Here is a 17,478-nt window from a genome sequence, read left to right as displayed (position 1 = left end):
TACTAAGATTAAAACAATAATTACAAAAACAAGTAAATTTATAAGAAAAATAGGTGCAAAATTAAGTATACTTGTTTTGTAATTTATTTTCTTACCTAAAACAATGGTTTTTTTTTGTTTGGTAATACCTTGATAATTGATATCAGTGTGTACCGTGTAGGCAAGGCCACACCTAACAAGAGATGTGCAACGAATGAAGTAGTTTATAATATATTAGGAAAAAGAAAGCTGACGTGAATGGACACAAAAAGAAAGCTGACGTGAATGGACACAAAAAGAAAGATGCAAAGAACAAAACAGTGGGAGGCTGAGGGGTATGGGTTGAGGTCGAAACGAGAAAAGCGGGTCAAAAGATCCACAAACCAGCACTCATTGCAGACTCATCTCCTTTCTCACTGTCCACTGTGACTTTAGTGAAGCTCTGTAAGTGTAAAGCCAACAGAGAGACTCATTCTTTCAACTCTACTTCCAACTCTCATCATCTCCTTCGCCCAGATCCAGGTTTGTTTCCAGTTTCTCTCAATACTATTGCTCTTACTTTCTCCATATCTATATATCTCTCCCACTCCCAAGCACAGAGGCTCTCATTTTTTTTTTTTTGTTTTTTTCCATTTTCTTCTTAGACAATAATATTGATACTTCCCCTTCTCTTTTAAAGCATTTGGGTAGAAGAAAAGCTTTTCATTTGTGTATGCAAGGTTGGGATTCAAGTGTTTTAGCTTTACGTTTTTTCCCTTTGGCTCAGGTGGGATTGGGGGTATTGCTTTTAGGGTTGTGGGTTTCTTGTTTATCAGACATTAAGCTTTTGATAAACAAGAAATGGGGTCGGAATGCTTCCCTGTTCCTCCCTCTTTTTTTGTTTTTTTGGGTCTTTTTATCTTTTGTTTTTGGGGTTGTAAGTTAAGTGTTTGCTTTGTTTGCAATGATATGGTTACTGAAGATCAGAAATGCAGAAGAACGAGTTGCATGTGTGGGTTGTAGGGTTTAAATTGATTCATACTTCTGTGGGGTTTCAGTATTCATTATTCTCTACTCCCTTCTCCTAACCCCTTTCCCTTTTTTTTATTATTTATTTATTTAATTCCTTCCTGATAATTTCATAGGGCTAAATACTTTTTAAGAGTTAATGAGATGAGATAGGAGCTGAGAATAGTTTAATTTATCTATTTATTTATTTTTTCAAGTTTTCAGTTATTCACTGCTCTAATAGATGCATTTTTCTTTCCTGGTATGATGTATCTTGATGAAATGGTTTCGGACTTGCTTTGTTAGAAAGATAATATGATGGAAGTAATGAAGTGTCAAATGGCTTTATGCCAGTGCAGAATTAAACGACAAAAGCAAGAAGTCTTAGAAGGCTCTGGCATGATGACAGTGAGGTTTGTTTAATTGGGTTGATTGAGTTGCATTGTTGCTGTTTGATTGGGTGAGTCGGAAAGGGATGGAAGAAATACAGTCCCAATCGGACAACTATAGGTCATCTTCTTCATCAGCAAGTAGTCCTTCAAGTCGGGTGCCTTCCAGTAATTTTTTCTACTTGAGAAAACCAGGTTCTCTGAGACAACCCATCTCATTTGAGGACTCTCCTGAGTGGGATGACACTGAAATTGATGTACGTGTGGACGAAGGAGGTGACTCAATAAATGTTGCAACTACCACTGCATCTCCAGCTCTGTCCAAATTCAACAGTGGCTCATTTCCATCCCCACCATTGCCGGATCCATCAGCTGTTGCGAGGAAAATTGCAGGGGCATCTGTGGTGTGGAAGGACTTGACGGTTACAATGAAGGGAAAGAGGAAGTACTCTGATAAGATTTTAAAGAGTTCGAATGGGTATGCTTCACCAGGGACACTAACAGTTATCATGGGTCCTGCCAAATCTGGAAAGTCCACGCTGCTAAGATCGATTGCAGGTTCTTATTTATTATTCTATAATTTTATCAGTGTCAAAAGATGATTTTCGCCTACTGATAACAAAACCATGCATGTATTGTCTTTACATTCAAGTACACAAACTACTGAAAAAGAGTGCTTATGACCATCCTGATTGAATGGAACCCCTTTTGTCTGAAAGGCTGGAATCCTCTTTCGATCCCTGAGAAAATCTTCTGTGCAATTGCAATCAAGCAAAACAAAGCCGATGTCTTAACATTCCATCGCTGGATCTCCTGTCTTTCCTAGGAAAAATCCACCGATTATCCTTCATATCTTACATGCAACCGCAAGAGTTTTAATTATCCATGAAATGCAGCTTTCTGAACCAGAATAAACCATATGTCCTTTTCTTTTGTGGACTGTCTGTCTGTTGATAACTTGATAACCAGTTTAGATGAAAAGGACCTAGGTAGTAACTCCAAATAACTCTTCCTTTTGTACTATGGATTGGGGGGTGGGTAGGGAAACTTCTCTCTTCCACATGTGAAATAGTGGCAGCTGTTAGCTAGCGCACATCCCCATTCTTGCAAATGCTCAATGATTAAAACCTGGTTAATGGCAGGAACCTATGAAAAGTCATTGGTGGTGGGGGCAGAATGGTGAGCCTGTAAATTACAATTCGAGCACTGGAGTCAAATCCTCCTCCCACTTCTAAAAGGCTTTGATGGAGAGGAGGAGAGAAGGCAAAAATAGCCTGATACCTATGTGCCTAGATAAAGTCTCAAAAGTGGCCTGACTCCATATCAATCCCTCTTTATAAAAGATTCCTTCTGAATAAGGCATTCACTAAATTCCCAATGTTAATGGTGAGACATTTAATGCCTATCTGTCAACCCAAGCAATGCAATCTTGGGCACGATTTTTGTAATTTATCACCTTACAACCACCGATCTTCTTCAAACTCAGCTACTCTCCATACCCCACCTTTTAGGTCAATGATGCCGTGTAATCTTCACTATGCCCATTATATTCTTCTAAAGCTGTGAAATGAATTCATCTCCCTTCAATCGCAGCTCCCAAACGTGATCCATATTTATGCTCCACTACGGATCTCCGGGCTGTCACATTTTCATTGCTATTGGCTACTTAAATCAGGACTTTATTCATCAAAGCCACCTGTCTTATGACCAATTCCACCCATTTATCTTGGACTACGAGCACATTTGCCATTAACTGCATGGAACTTTCTGTTCTTGTTTTCCTTATTCCACTCATCTCCAAATCCCCATAAATGTGAGTTTGTTCAACCACCTAAAGAAAAGGGCTACGGTGCTCACCTTGTCCTGTCCTATGAGTACTCTTATACCTTTTTAGGACCAGGAGCCCATTCATGACAATTGAGAAAAGGGGATTTGCAAGCATGAACTCATGCTCTCCATGTAGTAGCAAAACCCATCTGCCTAATAGCTTCATTTGGGAGGCTTCACTCCACATGATAATTAACATTTTCCAGGTCTAAATACAAATCATTTCTGTTTTTGCCTGCAAGTGATTGTAGGTTTAGTGGTGCACATAGTTTTCACGGTGTCAAGACGTTGGAGGGCTGCCTAAAGCGTTTAGGTGACAAGCCGCTCGCCTTAAGACGAACAAGGCAATCAATTGTTATTTTTTATTTTCCCTATTTTCTAACATTATTTAGTATGCTACATATACCTTGTATCATAAAAAATGAAAGTTATGCCACATCAAGTCATCAAAAATCAACATTAAGCCACATCAAATAAAAAAAAAAAACCTTAAGTCACATTAAGTTATAAAAAATCAACATTTAGAGAAATCTTCTTGTTCTATAATAAGTTTGACTGATCAAATGATTTTATTTTTACATGAGACATTTTGTATTAGGTAGAGCACAAAACCAGTTTTTCAACTAGTCTAAGATTACTTAAATCTGACTTTTAATGACAAAGTTATGTTTCGGTCAAACTTGTTTTAAAGTGCACGAATGTTGTTAGAATTGCCTAAATGAAAATAATTTTATGGATATCAAAACAAAATATTATTTTACCAAAATTTTGTTTTTTAACAATGTTTTACTATGATAATTGATAAGATTTATGGAATTTTCAGAATTGAGAAAAACCCCAACATTTGAAAGTTGAAAATCGCCCGTACAACAAAATATTCAGTTTTTGTTCTTGGGTTGGGGTTGACTTTTTGTCCTTCTAGAATTTGATTTTAAACTATTTTATCGGATTCAAATAGGGGATATTTGCTTATTTATGAATAATTTCTTAAGTAAATGAAATAACAAAATGGCATAAATAAGTGTTGTGTCTTGCAGTAAGGTACCAATGCAATAAGGTGACGGTTGCCCAGACGCCCACTAGGCCACCTAGACGCCTAGGGCTAGGCAACGCCTTGACGACTGTGGTGTTTCATAATTCAATCTTGTGGCACTAAGTGGTTGATAATGAGTTTTTGTTTTTTTTTCCCCCGCCAGTGTGTGTGATCTAATAAACTGAAATAGTTTCACTTCCCTCTCATTGTAGGTAGGTTGCCTGGGTCAGCCAAAGTGTATGGTGAAGTGTTCATAAATGGGGCAAAATTGCACTTGCCATATGGTTCATATGTAAGTTATCAGTTACATGTTATTTGTGGTTGATATATGCATTTGTACATATAATACCTAGAAGGAAGTGTATGTATTTTTTTTCTTCTTTTGTTTTTTAACCATTTCTACATGCCACCAGACCAAAAATTCCTATCATGCTTGCGTATCATTATTCTATGGTAGCCATTATTCTTATATACAGCTAATCCTGTCCATGCTGATTAAGAGATTTCCCTTTATGAATTGGGGGACTTGGGCAAGTCAGCCGGCATCTGTAGCTGTAGTATGTAATATGTATCATGTCCAACCGGAAATGGTTCAGTGTCAACAGTAACTTCTGAGGCCCCCCCCTCCCTCCCTATACCATTGTTTGTAGTCTCTACTGCTTGAACTGCTGCCAATTTACCATAAGTAACAGCACACACTGAGTTTGGTGCTTCAATGAAGCTCCATGTGGCATCATGGACTTGAAGAGATTGAATGGAAGTTTATCAGTGAAGATTCGGTTACACTTCTGAAGCTGTCTTGCCTGGAGACCAAATTCTGTTAGAAGTTGGGGAGATTGTTCTGCATTTGCGGTTAGGGAAATTTCATTGTCTTTTTATGCCTGCACTTTACAGATGGTAAAATGTTTAGAACTAGAATTATTACAATTTTTTTAGAAGACCAGAGGGATACTAAAAGCCCTTGTCTAGATCTTTTTAGAGCACAAAAGTAACAAAGATGATATACAAATATAAAAGATTTGTGATGCATCCCGGTCAGGGTCATAATCATGTCAGTTGTGGGCTTGGCATGGATCAAACCAGATCCAATCAAGTCCGTCTTCTTCTCGAAACAGATGCTGCCAGTAGGGTAATGTAGTCAATGATGAAGCATGATTAGATTTGGCCGTTGTCAGGCACTCCTGGTTTATTCTATAGTCTTGCTTCCCTAATTTTAGATTTCTATTCTTCTTTTAGATTGTCAATTCTGGGATAACTGAAACATATCTTTGCAAGGCAATTAGAATAGGGAGAAATTGAGGATTGGAACATCACTTTGCATAACTTCCCCGCTTCCTGCTAGGGTTTGGATTGAACAGAGCTTTCTTAGAATAGAAGGTTCATGACATTGTGCTTTCCTTGCATTTTTTTGCATGTTCCTATTTTGCTTTATCATTTTTCTTGATTTGGTCTTGCAATAAAATCTGTTAATATGTATATGCACATATCATAAAAATTCAATTCATAGAGTGAATCTTAGAATCAAGGTTCTGCTGGAGGGCAAAAAGGATTTGTATTTTTCTGCCCATCTTTGATTAAGTCATGAGACCTTCGATGGCGTTCTTTCACTCGGGTGGCAAGATCTGGCAAGAACGGTTTTGATGCTCCATGATGGAGTTCTCAATATATTGAGAGATTTTCTTTCTTTCTTTCTGTGAGAGCAAAAGGCCAAAGAGATTGAACTAGGTGGTTTCGGTTGGCACTATGATTGTTCCTTGGCATATGAAAACCAAAACTTACTAAAGTAGATATTCATATTCTTAATACTATCTTTTAATTGTTCTTTGGTAATTGCTCGTTGAAGGTCAGGGTGTTTACATGGATTCTGTTTTTCTAATTCTAGGGTTATGTGGAGAGGGAATCCACACTGATTGGATCCCTTACCGTGCGGGAGATGATATACTACTCTGCACTTCTACAGCTTCCTGGATTTTTCTCGCAGAAGAAGAGTGTGGTGGAGGATGCAATCATTGCTATGTCTTTGGGTGATTATGCAAACAAATTGATTGGTGGCCACTGTTACATGAAGGGTCTTTCTAGTGGTGAGAGAAGGCGTGTCAGCATTGCCAGGGAGCTTGTAATGAGACCGCATATCTTATTCATAGATGAACCTCTTTATCATCTTGACAGGTTTCTGACCTTAACCAAATATCATTTTATCCCAGGAAACTAAAACCATTTGGTAGTTACCTAAAGACTGGTTTATCAATAACTTATTGGATACTTAGGACACATGTGGGGTAGGGCCTCCCGTTTGATGTTTAACCAAGGAGATATTCTCTTCTGAAAGGTCATCAAATGCAATGATCCTAACTATTGGATCTTTCTTTTTCATATGGTTCCAAGAAAATGATATATCTGAGTGCTGGGAACATTTCTTTTGGCTAAAATTTGGCCTTCAGAAATTTCTTGGTGTGATTTATTGTTTGACATGGGCCACACCCTTGTGCCATCTTTAATGCTGTTCTTTGGCTGTCTATCTACGGCACTTTGCCTTTTTATTTTCATGTCCCCTACACACGAACCTGTTATACTGTTTTCTTTCTCCTTATCTATTGACCAGCTCTTGTTTTAACGTTTTTTTCCTTTTGTCCAGTGTGTCTGCACTTCTGATGATGGTGACTTTGAAGAAACTTGCAAGCACAGGTTGTACTCTAATTTTTACCATGTACCAGAGTAGCACAGAAGTATTTGGCCTCTTTGATAGGATCTGTCTTCTTTCAAATGGAAATACATTATTTTTTGGAGAAACACTGGCTTGTCTGCAGGTGAATATTGATCTGATGCTCTTTCTATTCTTTTTTCCTGGCTTTTTAGATGAAGTACTTGATATTTTGGAACTAGTGCAATTGGCTTTGCTACCGTATTTGATGCCCTGCAGATATTTTACGAGGCATCTTGTTTATTTCATTATTCCCAATTTTGGAGGAAACTAACTTGAAACTTTTTCTTAATAGCATTTCTCAAATGCCGGGTTTCCTTGCCCAATAATGCAAAGCCCCTCTGACCACTTTCTACGTGCGATAAATACAGACTTCGACAGAATTATAGCCATGTGTAAAAATTGGCAGGTAAATTAAATGCCTTTGGGAATTCCAAGCTTGAGTTTCATAGATATAACTTTCTTCTTCTGTAGCCGCTGGAGGGAAATTATAATGAATGGTGAAAAATTGGATGGTTAACGTATCCATATTGGGCTGATATTTGTCTTCTGGAGTTTCCTAGAAGGGAGTTTCTGATTGGTGGTTCCACATGCTTGCATGTGTCATACTTCTTTTTCTATGTTGTTCACACTTTAAGTTGTTTATATACACTGACCATGCATATGATGTATTTATCCAACATTAAAGGAAAACTAAAACTATACATAGTGGAAACAGCTAGTGTTATCAAATAGCGAATACAATGGTGTTATAAAGGCAAAGCCTACGAGACCACCTCAGTGGTTTGGGGCATGGACCAGCTCTTGCATGAGTCTGGCAAATGATTGCCCAAGTCCACTCATATGTATGCTATTTAGTCCTCACTTGGGCATCCACTCACGGTTTTGACAACCTAGGAAACAATTAAAGTTAAATATTTTTTCCTCTTTCGTCTTTTTGAGCCTATCTGTTCATTGTAGTTTCACTTAAAAAGAAGTTAAAAATACTAAAACAATTATAAACATCATCTTTAATTATTGTAATTATTATTTCTGTCATTACTGTGAATTTTTTTGCTATAGAAACATGACAGGGAAGGCAACAATTTTTACAGGATGACCAGGGGGATTTTTCATCGGTGAATATGGATACTGCTGTTGCAATACGCACCCTTGAAGCAACGTATAAATCATCTAGTGATGCTGCAGCAGTTGAATCCATGATACTGAAACTCACAGAGAAGGTGATTATCGTTGATAAGTCTTTGCCCCAGTATGGGATTTTTTGGTAGCTTATGGTTGCCTACAAAGTAGTTGCACAATGCTAATAACCCCTATTTATGTTCAATCTTCCCCCCGAAAAAGAAAATGGATTGCGTAACATTGTAATGCGAAATCAATCCCGAACCACAGAAAAAATCAGTGGGAGATCAATTGCAACAGGGCTGATGATTTAGGGATGAACAAAATATAAAATTCTTTTCTCTTTCTATCCCCTCCCCCCCCCCCCCCCCCCCCCTTTTTATATTTCTTTTTACATAGGAAAGCAAAAATAAAAAAGGATATGACTTGGGTATCCTACCTAAGCCTTGATCTGCTTCACACCGACCACGCTAAGCCTCTCACCTTGCAACTGTATCTCACTAGGAAAGACAATAGAAAGCCATCATTTTTTCTTTTGTCAAAAATTGTTGGCTTAACTACAGCCCTTCTTTTTTCATAATCTCAACGAAAAACAAAGTGGGAAACCACCATTATGGTAGGAGGGTCCCTTACAATAATAGTAATTCTCCTAGCTAAGGGAAGAGTCACCAAAATAGAAACTAGTGACTGTAAAAATAGTAACTAAAGTACTTAATTGCTCAACTACCTGGTAGCTAGCATTTACAATAAAAGAAACTACTAAATTAGAGCCCATGGTTGTCAAAATGCTGCTGGAGTATCCAGCAGAATTTTCTCCACTCATGCTTTTTGTAATCTTGTAGAAGATCTTCACGCAATCTTCTTGTAATATTCTAGATGATCTTCAAATCAAATCTTCTGGGAGGTCTTAAAACCAGATCTGCAGGTTTGTTCCAGAATCCCAAACCTTCTTTCGTTTCCCTTTGATCTGTATCACCTTGTCCAAGATTCATACATTCTTCTTTGCACTTTTTTTTGGGTCTGCTTAAGCTTGGAAGTGATTCATCAAGTATCATCTCATGGCATATACATTATAGATATGCAATTTTTGACCGTGTCTGGGATGTGAGTGTTTGTCAGTGCTTGTGATAGAAGGGTACTCATGCATTTTCTTTTGGGTGGGTTGTGAATTAAAACATCAACCAATGAACTAGACTGATTTCATGGTACTCTCATACATTTTGTATTTAGGGGATAGTTTCCACTTTCCCTAGCTCTCTTGTCATTTGATAAATTCCAGTTTGCTAATTAATAGATGGTTATGTTAATCATTGTTATGCTTCTCCCTCCTCTGCTGCCCCCACCTCGCGACATGGACATTTTTCCTTTCACAAAAATCCTACTGTCACCCTTTATCTTTCTACTTCAGCATCGTGTGCTCTTTGAGAATTTCTTCATTCATTAGAAGTCCACCCTAGAATGTTTTTGTTGGCTCTGAAAATCCCGTGGTAAATACTTCTGGTAATGAGTTTGGGAATCCAGGAAATGTTGGTTCCAGGTTGGGGATGGGGGAGGTTGTCAGATTTTTTTTTGTGGCCAGAAGCAAATTGTCAAGAAGGATTATTGTGGATTTTGCAACTTGTTGCCTTGCTTCAGAGGTTTGTTATTGCATTGTTGCTATGCCATCTCCATTCCTTGCAACAAGCACACTTTGTTAAGAAGTAAACTGGCATTTCTTCTGTGTGAATCTCACCAACTAAAGGGCCATTACCCATTGCTGGTCCCGCCTATGCGGGGTCCTAGGAGGGGTGATTTTGGAGTTGACCCTAACCTTTGTGGCATTTTTTGCATAAAGTGGCCGCCCTCAAGACTCAAAAGCCTTGAACCCCGGCATTTTCCCTGGAAGCCTGAACCTTTTACCATGACCCTAACCTTCGGTGTGAAGCTTATTGACTGCTCCTGTTGCCTGCTTCTTATCCTGTTTCCTTGCAGTTGTAGCAATTCCAGCAGTAAACTTATGCCTGATTTTGCCACACTGAGCTGAGCACTAGATAACATAGTTACTCACGCTGATCTACTTATTTTTTCACATTATCTGTATTTACCAATTTTGATGTAGCTTGCAAGAAATGGTATGTATAGTTATTCTTTCTGTCCAATTTTAAACTATTCATGGTTTTAACGTTTGAGTAACCTCCCCCTCCCCCAAATCTTATGCTTTCTATATAATATCCTTATTTCCAGTGTTTTCTGCGTTGGATGTCAAAAAACAGTTTAATACATACTCAACCTATGCATTTTGTTAGATGTGATAAGCAAAAAAAATTGGCCTTGATGTGCTTGTCAGAAAGATAAGACAAAGTCCTGTTGTCTTACTATTTAGGAATTTCTGAATTTTTTTCTGTGTACTAACTCCATCATCTGCAACTAATTGCTCAGGAAGGTCCACTTCTCAAAAGCAGGGGCAAAGCAAGTAGTGCTACACGAGTAGCGGTTTTAACCTGGAGGTCTTTATTAATCATGTCAAGGGAATGGAAATACTTCTGGCTTCGGCTGATTATTTATATGCTTCTCGCACTCTCTGTTGGTACAATATTTTCCAACATAGGTCATTCCTTGTCAACTGTAGTGGTAAGTTTTTTTCAAATTGCACACTACCTACTGCACTAAATTTGGATTCTCTCTCTTTTCTCTCTCTCTCTCTCTCTCTCATGTGCAACCTAAGAAGGAAAGAGTAATTAATGGGTTCTAGGTTGGTAGAGATCATCATGCCTTAAGGGGATCTTGATGGGGCACCAAAATGTGCAGCAGAGCCATAATTTTCTTTTATGAAGATCTCCCATGTTTTGGAGCTTTGTTCTCAGACATTTAGCTCCAACTTTGGATGGAAAAATAGATCTGACATCCCGATACTATTTTTGACTCAAATTAGCATGTAAATTTGACTAAGAAACATATTAGACCCACTGAAAATTAAACAACACTACCATGTGACAAAATTTCCCCAGTCCCAGCAGAAAAAATTCCAAAAATGAAAACGAGAAGAGAGAAGCATCTAGGGGCCCTTTGAAAATTTACCTACGCGTACCATTTGACAATTATCCTACCTGGTCAGGTCTCGGAACTTGAAATCGACGATTCTTCAGCATTTATTGGCCCTTTTATTAGGTATCAGTGGCTCATCTCTCTGTCTCTCTCACGTAGTGGTAGTGTGCAGTATCTCCTTAGGTGCTATAGAAATATTTCTTTTCTCATTGATGGATCCCTCCCAACTGTAGGAATATAACTGTTACCACAGTCACATACAATTTATGAACTGTTTCTTTCTTATTTTATGAACCATTCTTTCCTCTGAATGAATCCACAATTTTCTGGTCTTTGGCAGATCCTTGTGAAGACCTTCCATATGTGCAGCACTGGATTTAACTTTTAGTCTTAATATTTCGTGTTGAGAAATGTGTCCACGATAGGGGGAGTGTCTCCATCGTGGAATGCACCATAGTCTAAGCGAGTTAGGAAGAGTTAGTTTCCTAGTCTAAGTAAGTTCCCTGTTATGATTAGGCTTTAGAGTCCTACTCAGAGTATGTAATTGTTTCAAATTAAATAGAAAGAGAGTGGCTGGCGGTAGGTTGTTAATAATCATAAAACAATCAATCAATTGCACACGCCTTCCTCTCCAATCCCTTTCCCTCTCTTTTTTCTTCTTCTTTGATTCTGGTTCTCAAATCTCTATATTTAGGACATAGGGTTTGTACATTGTCCATGGCTGATCAAAGAGTTAAGTTTGCAAGAATTGCTTCGGAGATTTGTCCATCTCTTTAAAGTGTAGAGGGTGAATGAAAACAAGTTCACCTCTAGCTTTTTTTTTTTTTTTTGGGTTGGGTGGGGGGGGGGGGAAGGGGAATATATCACTCACTGCAAATGGCCAAAATGTTAGGGAGAGAGCAAGCGAGAGCGAGAGAGAATGGGGAGAAAGTGATGCAGCCTCGTTGGAAGCTACGGATTGGGAGAGTCAAGAACACACTCTACCAGGTGTGTTACCGCGTAATATGAACAAAACAGAGAAAAACAATGCAAGGGGAAAGCTGCAACTCTTCAAGGATGCAGTGAAACTCTCTGTGATTTCAAGTTTATACACCAAGAGTGTCTCCCAAAACAAATTCTAATTCCATTCCAATTTACAATGAGCAATGCTCCTCTAATTTATAGAAAACAAAAATTCTAATCTACGGCTAAGATTAAAGCAAGATAGAAGGAAACTAGACCTAGGCTTACATTGCCAATAAAATAAGAATCTAAAAAATTACAAAATCCAAAATAACCATAACTAACTAAGCATAGGGCTGACTATAGAAGTGGGCCAGATAATGGATCAAGCTCTCAAATTCGTCCCAAGCTGTTTCTCCTTCCAAAACCGTGCAAGCATAGCTGGTCTTTAAAGTTGTCCTGGGCTGGTGCTTCAAGAAATCATCCAACAATAGGACATAGGTTAATCTCCAAGATTGGATATTTGGATCCTCATGATCAACATAGTAATTCTGAATATGGCAAGTAGACGTGCTGCCATGTTGGCTTCGTACCAAAATAATGACATGAGGGCGATCTCTCAAATTGTGGACCCATGTGGCTGCTAGTTAAGTGATCCTCCAAGTCAATTTTTTATCCTAAATAAAGCTTCTTGAAATAGAAGATGCTGATCTCTATATGACATGTATGTCCATTACTATAATTTCCAGATTTAAAACTTTCCTAATATAGATCATCACCCAATTAGGAAATAAGTCTGTAGGAGTTTCCATTATTCCAATCTGAGTCGCCTTTGCCACATAGTTTACTTCTCCTTCATGGCCAATCCCAAGCTGCCATAATAAGAAACACTTCAAATGGGAAACCGTGTGAACGAAGGTTTCCATATGAAAATCCTCATTCCAATTAGGAAAATGTATTTCCACAGCTGAATCTTTACTTTCCATGATAGAAACCTTCCAATTAATGTAAGGTACTGCTGAAATGTCAGATAGGAGCTTCCAGCAGTAGAAGATGCCAACTCCAAAGTGCCAAGTCCTCTCAATAGTCCAGATTTGTGACAACTTTCCAAAATCCAGATTTTCCAGAATTTGGGATAGTTTGGAAAGTTCCAAATATAATGAGCTCAATGTGGACTGACATCAACATTGGGGGATTACCCTTTGATGAGGTGTCATGACTCATGAGTTGAAGAGATCTTCTAGAACCCAAATTTCACACGGGATGCATGGGCTGAACCAACCTTCTGAATCTCCCTAAAATATGAGGACGGCCGTGTTGAGCTTCAAATTGATCAGATTCAAAATCCCAACCTGCATCAGAAAGAGATATTACTCCTAAACTGTTTTTTTCTGTCCTTGGGATCAGGTATCAAAAACCATCTGTCAGATTCCATCATACTCATTTTAGTAGTGCAAACAATCTGAAAACTGGCTGTGACCGCCATAGTCGGTTACCAGCTCTCTTTACCCTTTTCTGATTGCATGGCTGCAATCATTTACCAGCCCATTCTATGGCTATAACTTGACCCATTCTGCTGTAGCTGGCACAATAACCATAGTGCTAAGCTTCTGCATTTTTTTTTATATAAGTAAATGAAAAATTTAAAAATATGGATGTTTGTACTTTGGAATCATATGTTAGCTCTTAGCTGTAGTCCTTCAGAAGTTCAGTGAGTGACTTTAGGATAACTAGTTTGTTGACATGTGAACTAGACAATTATGACTTTCCTGAGGTGCCTAAATCTGACCATGTTATTCATTCTATAGAAATGCCTCCTTTCAAGTTTCTTTTTGAATGAAATTGTCTTCATTGCTGATTGTAACCTGTTTGGTTATACCATATTCATGCTGATTGTGTATGTGTGTTTTGTGAAGTAAATTTTATCTGGTTTTCATGTGTATATTCATATGCATATACACATTCAACATGCAGAGGCAGTCATTCATGGAGCGAGTTGTTTTCTTGAATTGCAGGTCAGAGTTGCTGCAGTATTTGTATTTGTGTCATTTACTTCCCTGCTAAGCATTGCTGGATTACCAGCTCATATAAAAGAGATTAAGGTAATCTTGAGTCCCATCCTTTACCATCTTTTACCTAATTATAATATTGTGGTGTATATTGAATTAGTATATCTTATAATGTGTGAGGGGGGAGGGGTTGGCTGAGTGTGTGTAGGAAACGCTGACCTCCCTGTACATTTGGGGTGGTTAGTAATGCCCCTATTGTTGACTGAGAAATTTTACCCACTGATGTAAATAATTTTGTCATGAAACACAAGGGCATTTTTTTAAAATGACCCTCTTAGGTAGATCATTTTTAGAATCTATTCAGGTCCTGCTAGTGTGAGGTTCAACTCAATTCAGACCTTACTAGAAGAGACTTCCACTATTATTGTTTATCAAGGTGGCATTTGGACTGGTCTTGGCATTTTTCATACTTTATCAGACACATTTGCCACTTTGGCTTCCCAGGTGAATACCTCATACCATTGGAAGCCAAGGTCTACAAATGACTGAGGGGATGATCTAAACAAGTGAGTTGCCTGGCCTATACTTTGTACTGGGTGATAATTTCCCTTTTTGAGGTGTTTCTGTATTTTGTTTTCTGTTTTTATAGGCTGAAATTCTGCTAGTTTGAAGTCTCAGCATTAGCAGTTTTTTATCTTTGAAAATTGTCATAGACCATAAATAGCATAACGGATGAGATCTCTACTGGGGGTTGAGGGTCTAAACATTCTGTTCGCCTGTTCAGCCATCTAGTTTGGACAGTCCATTGTCTTGGTCATGGAGTTGGATTGGAAAATGGGTCCTACTGTTGATTTTCCTGTGGTGAGGGTCGCTGGTGAGTAAACTGGACCTTGGAACACTGTTATTTGGTAACGTTTCCTTCTGGTACCTTGGAAATTGATCTCAGAATTCTGAAAATTGTCAAAATTTATAACTGAAATGAAAATGAACTGTATTTCAGGTCTAATTTCCATAGGTAGGAAAATGCTTCAAGAGAATTCTTTCCATGTGAAGAGGTTGGAAATTGCTTCTTGTTTGAAACAGCCTGCATGGCAACTTTCAAACTAGGTGGATATATTACAAGTACTTGGTTAATCACATTTCCATTACCTAGATGCTTACCGAATGACTTCCGATAGCCTAACCCTTTTAATAATAGTAGAGACTGAAATTACGTGTCAGGAAAAAAAAAATGTAGAGATAATTTTCTTTAGACTAGCTGAAGTAAATGGCTTGTGAATAAATGCTGTAGCTGTTTGCGTTTTCCATTGAATGAAGCTTCTTTATGCATGTATCTTTTTTGAAGGTTGCCATATTTCTTTCCAGGTATACATTCATGAAGAATCAAACGAGCATTCGGGAGCGCTAGTTTTTCTACTCGGACACCTTCTCTCCAGCATTCCCTTTCTGTTCCTCATATCGATTTCATCGGGCGTTGTTTTTTATTTTCTTGTGGGGCTACGAGATGAGTTTAGCCTGTTGATGTACTTTGTGCTGAATTTCTTCATGTGTCTGCTAGTAAATGAAGGGCTTGTGCTGGTTGTTGCTTCTATTTGGCAAGAGCTTTTCCAAAGCATTTTGAATCTGGTGTCTGTTCATGTGAGTGACACTCCTGTGCCTTCTTTTCAACTTATTTTGTTCTATCCTACTAGATTTTGAGTTTTGACCAACTCAGATGCAGCTTCCTGCTATATCAGTTTTCTAAATACTGACACAGGCGATTTATGCTCATAACTTGTAAGCTTCATATACCTTTGAAACTGTTAGGAGTTGTGCTGGACTTTGGCTCTAGATGGAATAGTGCCAGCGTTGGGTTTGGTTAATCTGATTCTTTGGTTTTCAATTATTTATATTGGAAGTTGGAATACTTTTCTAGACGACATTAGATATGTATGCCAGACAAGAAAGTGTGCTGCAGACAAGTGGGTGAATATATCGTGTTTAATTTTAGGTAGCTGTATTTCAGGTCAGAAGTCGAGGACTTCTGGAAATTTGCTCATCTGATTTTGGGCCTTACTGAGGCAATTTTTCCTTTTCCTGAGGGAACTACGATTTGAACCCTTGAATCTTCAGCTTGTTTGGATGACTTTAACAAAAAGATCGTATGAGTAGATGCTTGATCTAAGCATGCCTTTGGAATATTTATTTTTTAATCATAGCCACTAATTTGACATTGACTTGATGTGATGATACTAATAGTAACATAGCATGAATCGGCCTCCATATTTAACAATTGAATGTTTTTGCAGGTGATAATGATGCTTGTGGCAGGCTACTTCAGGATTCGTAACCAATTGCCTGGACCAGTATGGAAGTATCCATTATCGTACATTGCTTTCCACACATATTCTATACAGGTTAGTTGTCTCTTTGAGCTTTCATGTAATGTTAGACACTTCTGAGATAATGATACAGTTTTTTGCCCCCTTTTGCTTCCTCTGCACATTAAGTCCCTCATTCATACACACTAATGTTGCAGGGTATCCTGGAGAATGAGTACATTGGGACATCCTTTGCAGTTGGGCAGGTAAGAACCATTTCCGGGGAACAGGCTCTTCGCAGTGCTTATGACATCTCAAGTAGTAGTAATGCGAAGTGGGGAAACATATTGGTATTGTTTCTAATGGCAATTGGGTATCGCATTATCTTGTTTATCTTGCTGACTTTTCAGGCAAGAAAAAACATGTATGCTTGTAGTAGGTTTTTTGGGTGTGACAGAAAAACAGCTACAGCAAGATGAAGGTACAAGTTTTAGTCTTGTTGGGTTCTGTAGCTTGTATATTTGGTTCTATTATGTTTTGTAGCATTTTAAAATCAGAAACCTGTGATGTATGATTATCTTTATGGTGTCAAAACATGCTCCATTTCTTATTGCTTTATAATGGAATAGATTTAAGTTAATGCTGGGAGAGAAGGAGAAAGTTAATGCCATGGGACAAATTGTTATCTTTTATAGTTGGAGTGTCTTGCAGCAAGTGCAGTTGGAAGGGATTGACCTACTGATGCATAGCCTGTTGCTACCTTGGAAATGAGGTGGTATTCCATCAGGTTGAGTCAAATGAGTGGTGTAGCACTGGTTTCAAACCTTTAACTTAATGTCAATACAGGTACAAGAAGTTTAATACATTGGACTTACAGTGATGAACCCCCATTGGTTTCATTTGTGCATGTAAATGTACTCTTCCTATATCTGCACATAAGCACTCAGTTATCGATGTTTCTATCACTTGTGAATCCGGGTTGCCTTTTGCGAAAGAAGAGGGTGTGGGGCCTGCCCCCCTAAAGGAAAAATGATGTTTCTGTGAATACTTCTTTGCGCCACTCCATTGCTCTAGAAACCACACTACCCATAGAAAACACTTCTCTCTCCACTTTCTTCACATACCATCCATTGTTGTACTTGATTGCAATAATGGAAGAGGGGCT

The 17,478-nt window shown here is 38.3% G+C and overlaps 1 protein-coding gene across 4 annotated transcripts; it reads left to right on the top strand.

Moving 5' to 3' along the window:
• Window positions 1-289: 289 nt before the first annotated feature.
• Window positions 290-16,953, top strand: LOC122074495 (ABC transporter G family member 3). 4 transcript variants are annotated; one of them, XM_042639345.1, is made up of 13 exons: window positions 290-501; window positions 1,326-1,913; window positions 4,428-4,507; window positions 6,098-6,384; window positions 6,851-7,022; window positions 7,212-7,325; window positions 8,011-8,139; window positions 10,457-10,648; window positions 14,020-14,106; window positions 15,379-15,651; window positions 16,302-16,409; window positions 16,532-16,579; window positions 16,724-16,953. In XM_042639345.1, the coding sequence occupies exons 2-13, from the start codon at window positions 1,442-1,444 to the stop codon at window positions 16,790-16,792; spliced, it is 2,031 nt and encodes a 676-aa protein (XP_042495279.1). In that variant the 5' UTR covers window positions 290-501; window positions 1,326-1,441; the 3' UTR covers window positions 16,793-16,953. The 4 variants fall into 4 exon arrangements, with proteins under 4 accessions (XP_042495279.1, XP_042495276.1, XP_042495277.1 ...); XM_042639342.1 differs by having other exon boundaries at window positions 291-501; window positions 16,532-16,953; XM_042639343.1 differs by having other exon boundaries at window positions 291-501; window positions 1,321-1,913; window positions 16,532-16,953.
• Window positions 16,954-17,478: the final 525 nt, after the last annotated feature.

This window comes from Macadamia integrifolia, chromosome 3 (assembly GCF_013358625.1).
Source record: "Macadamia integrifolia cultivar HAES 741 chromosome 3, SCU_Mint_v3, whole genome shotgun sequence".
NCBI classification, from domain to species: Eukaryota; Viridiplantae; Streptophyta; class Magnoliopsida; order Proteales; family Proteaceae; genus Macadamia; species Macadamia integrifolia.
The sequence above is the reverse complement of the archived record's forward strand: the minus strand, read 5'-3'. Positions and strand labels throughout refer to the sequence as shown.

Excerpts from the sequence above, each read along its gene's own strand:
- LOC122074495 (XM_042639342.1), top strand. The coding sequence starts at position 1,442 with ATGGAAGAAATACAGTCCCAATCGGACAACTATAGGTCATCTTCTTCA. Across the intron at positions 4,508-6,097 it reads ACTTGCCATATGGTTCATAT|GGTTATGTGGAGAGGGAATC; the intron begins GTAAGTTATCAG and ends TTCTAATTCTAG. Across the intron at positions 7,023-7,211 it reads AAACACTGGCTTGTCTGCAG|CATTTCTCAAATGCCGGGTT; the intron begins GTGAATATTGAT and ends TTTTCTTAATAG.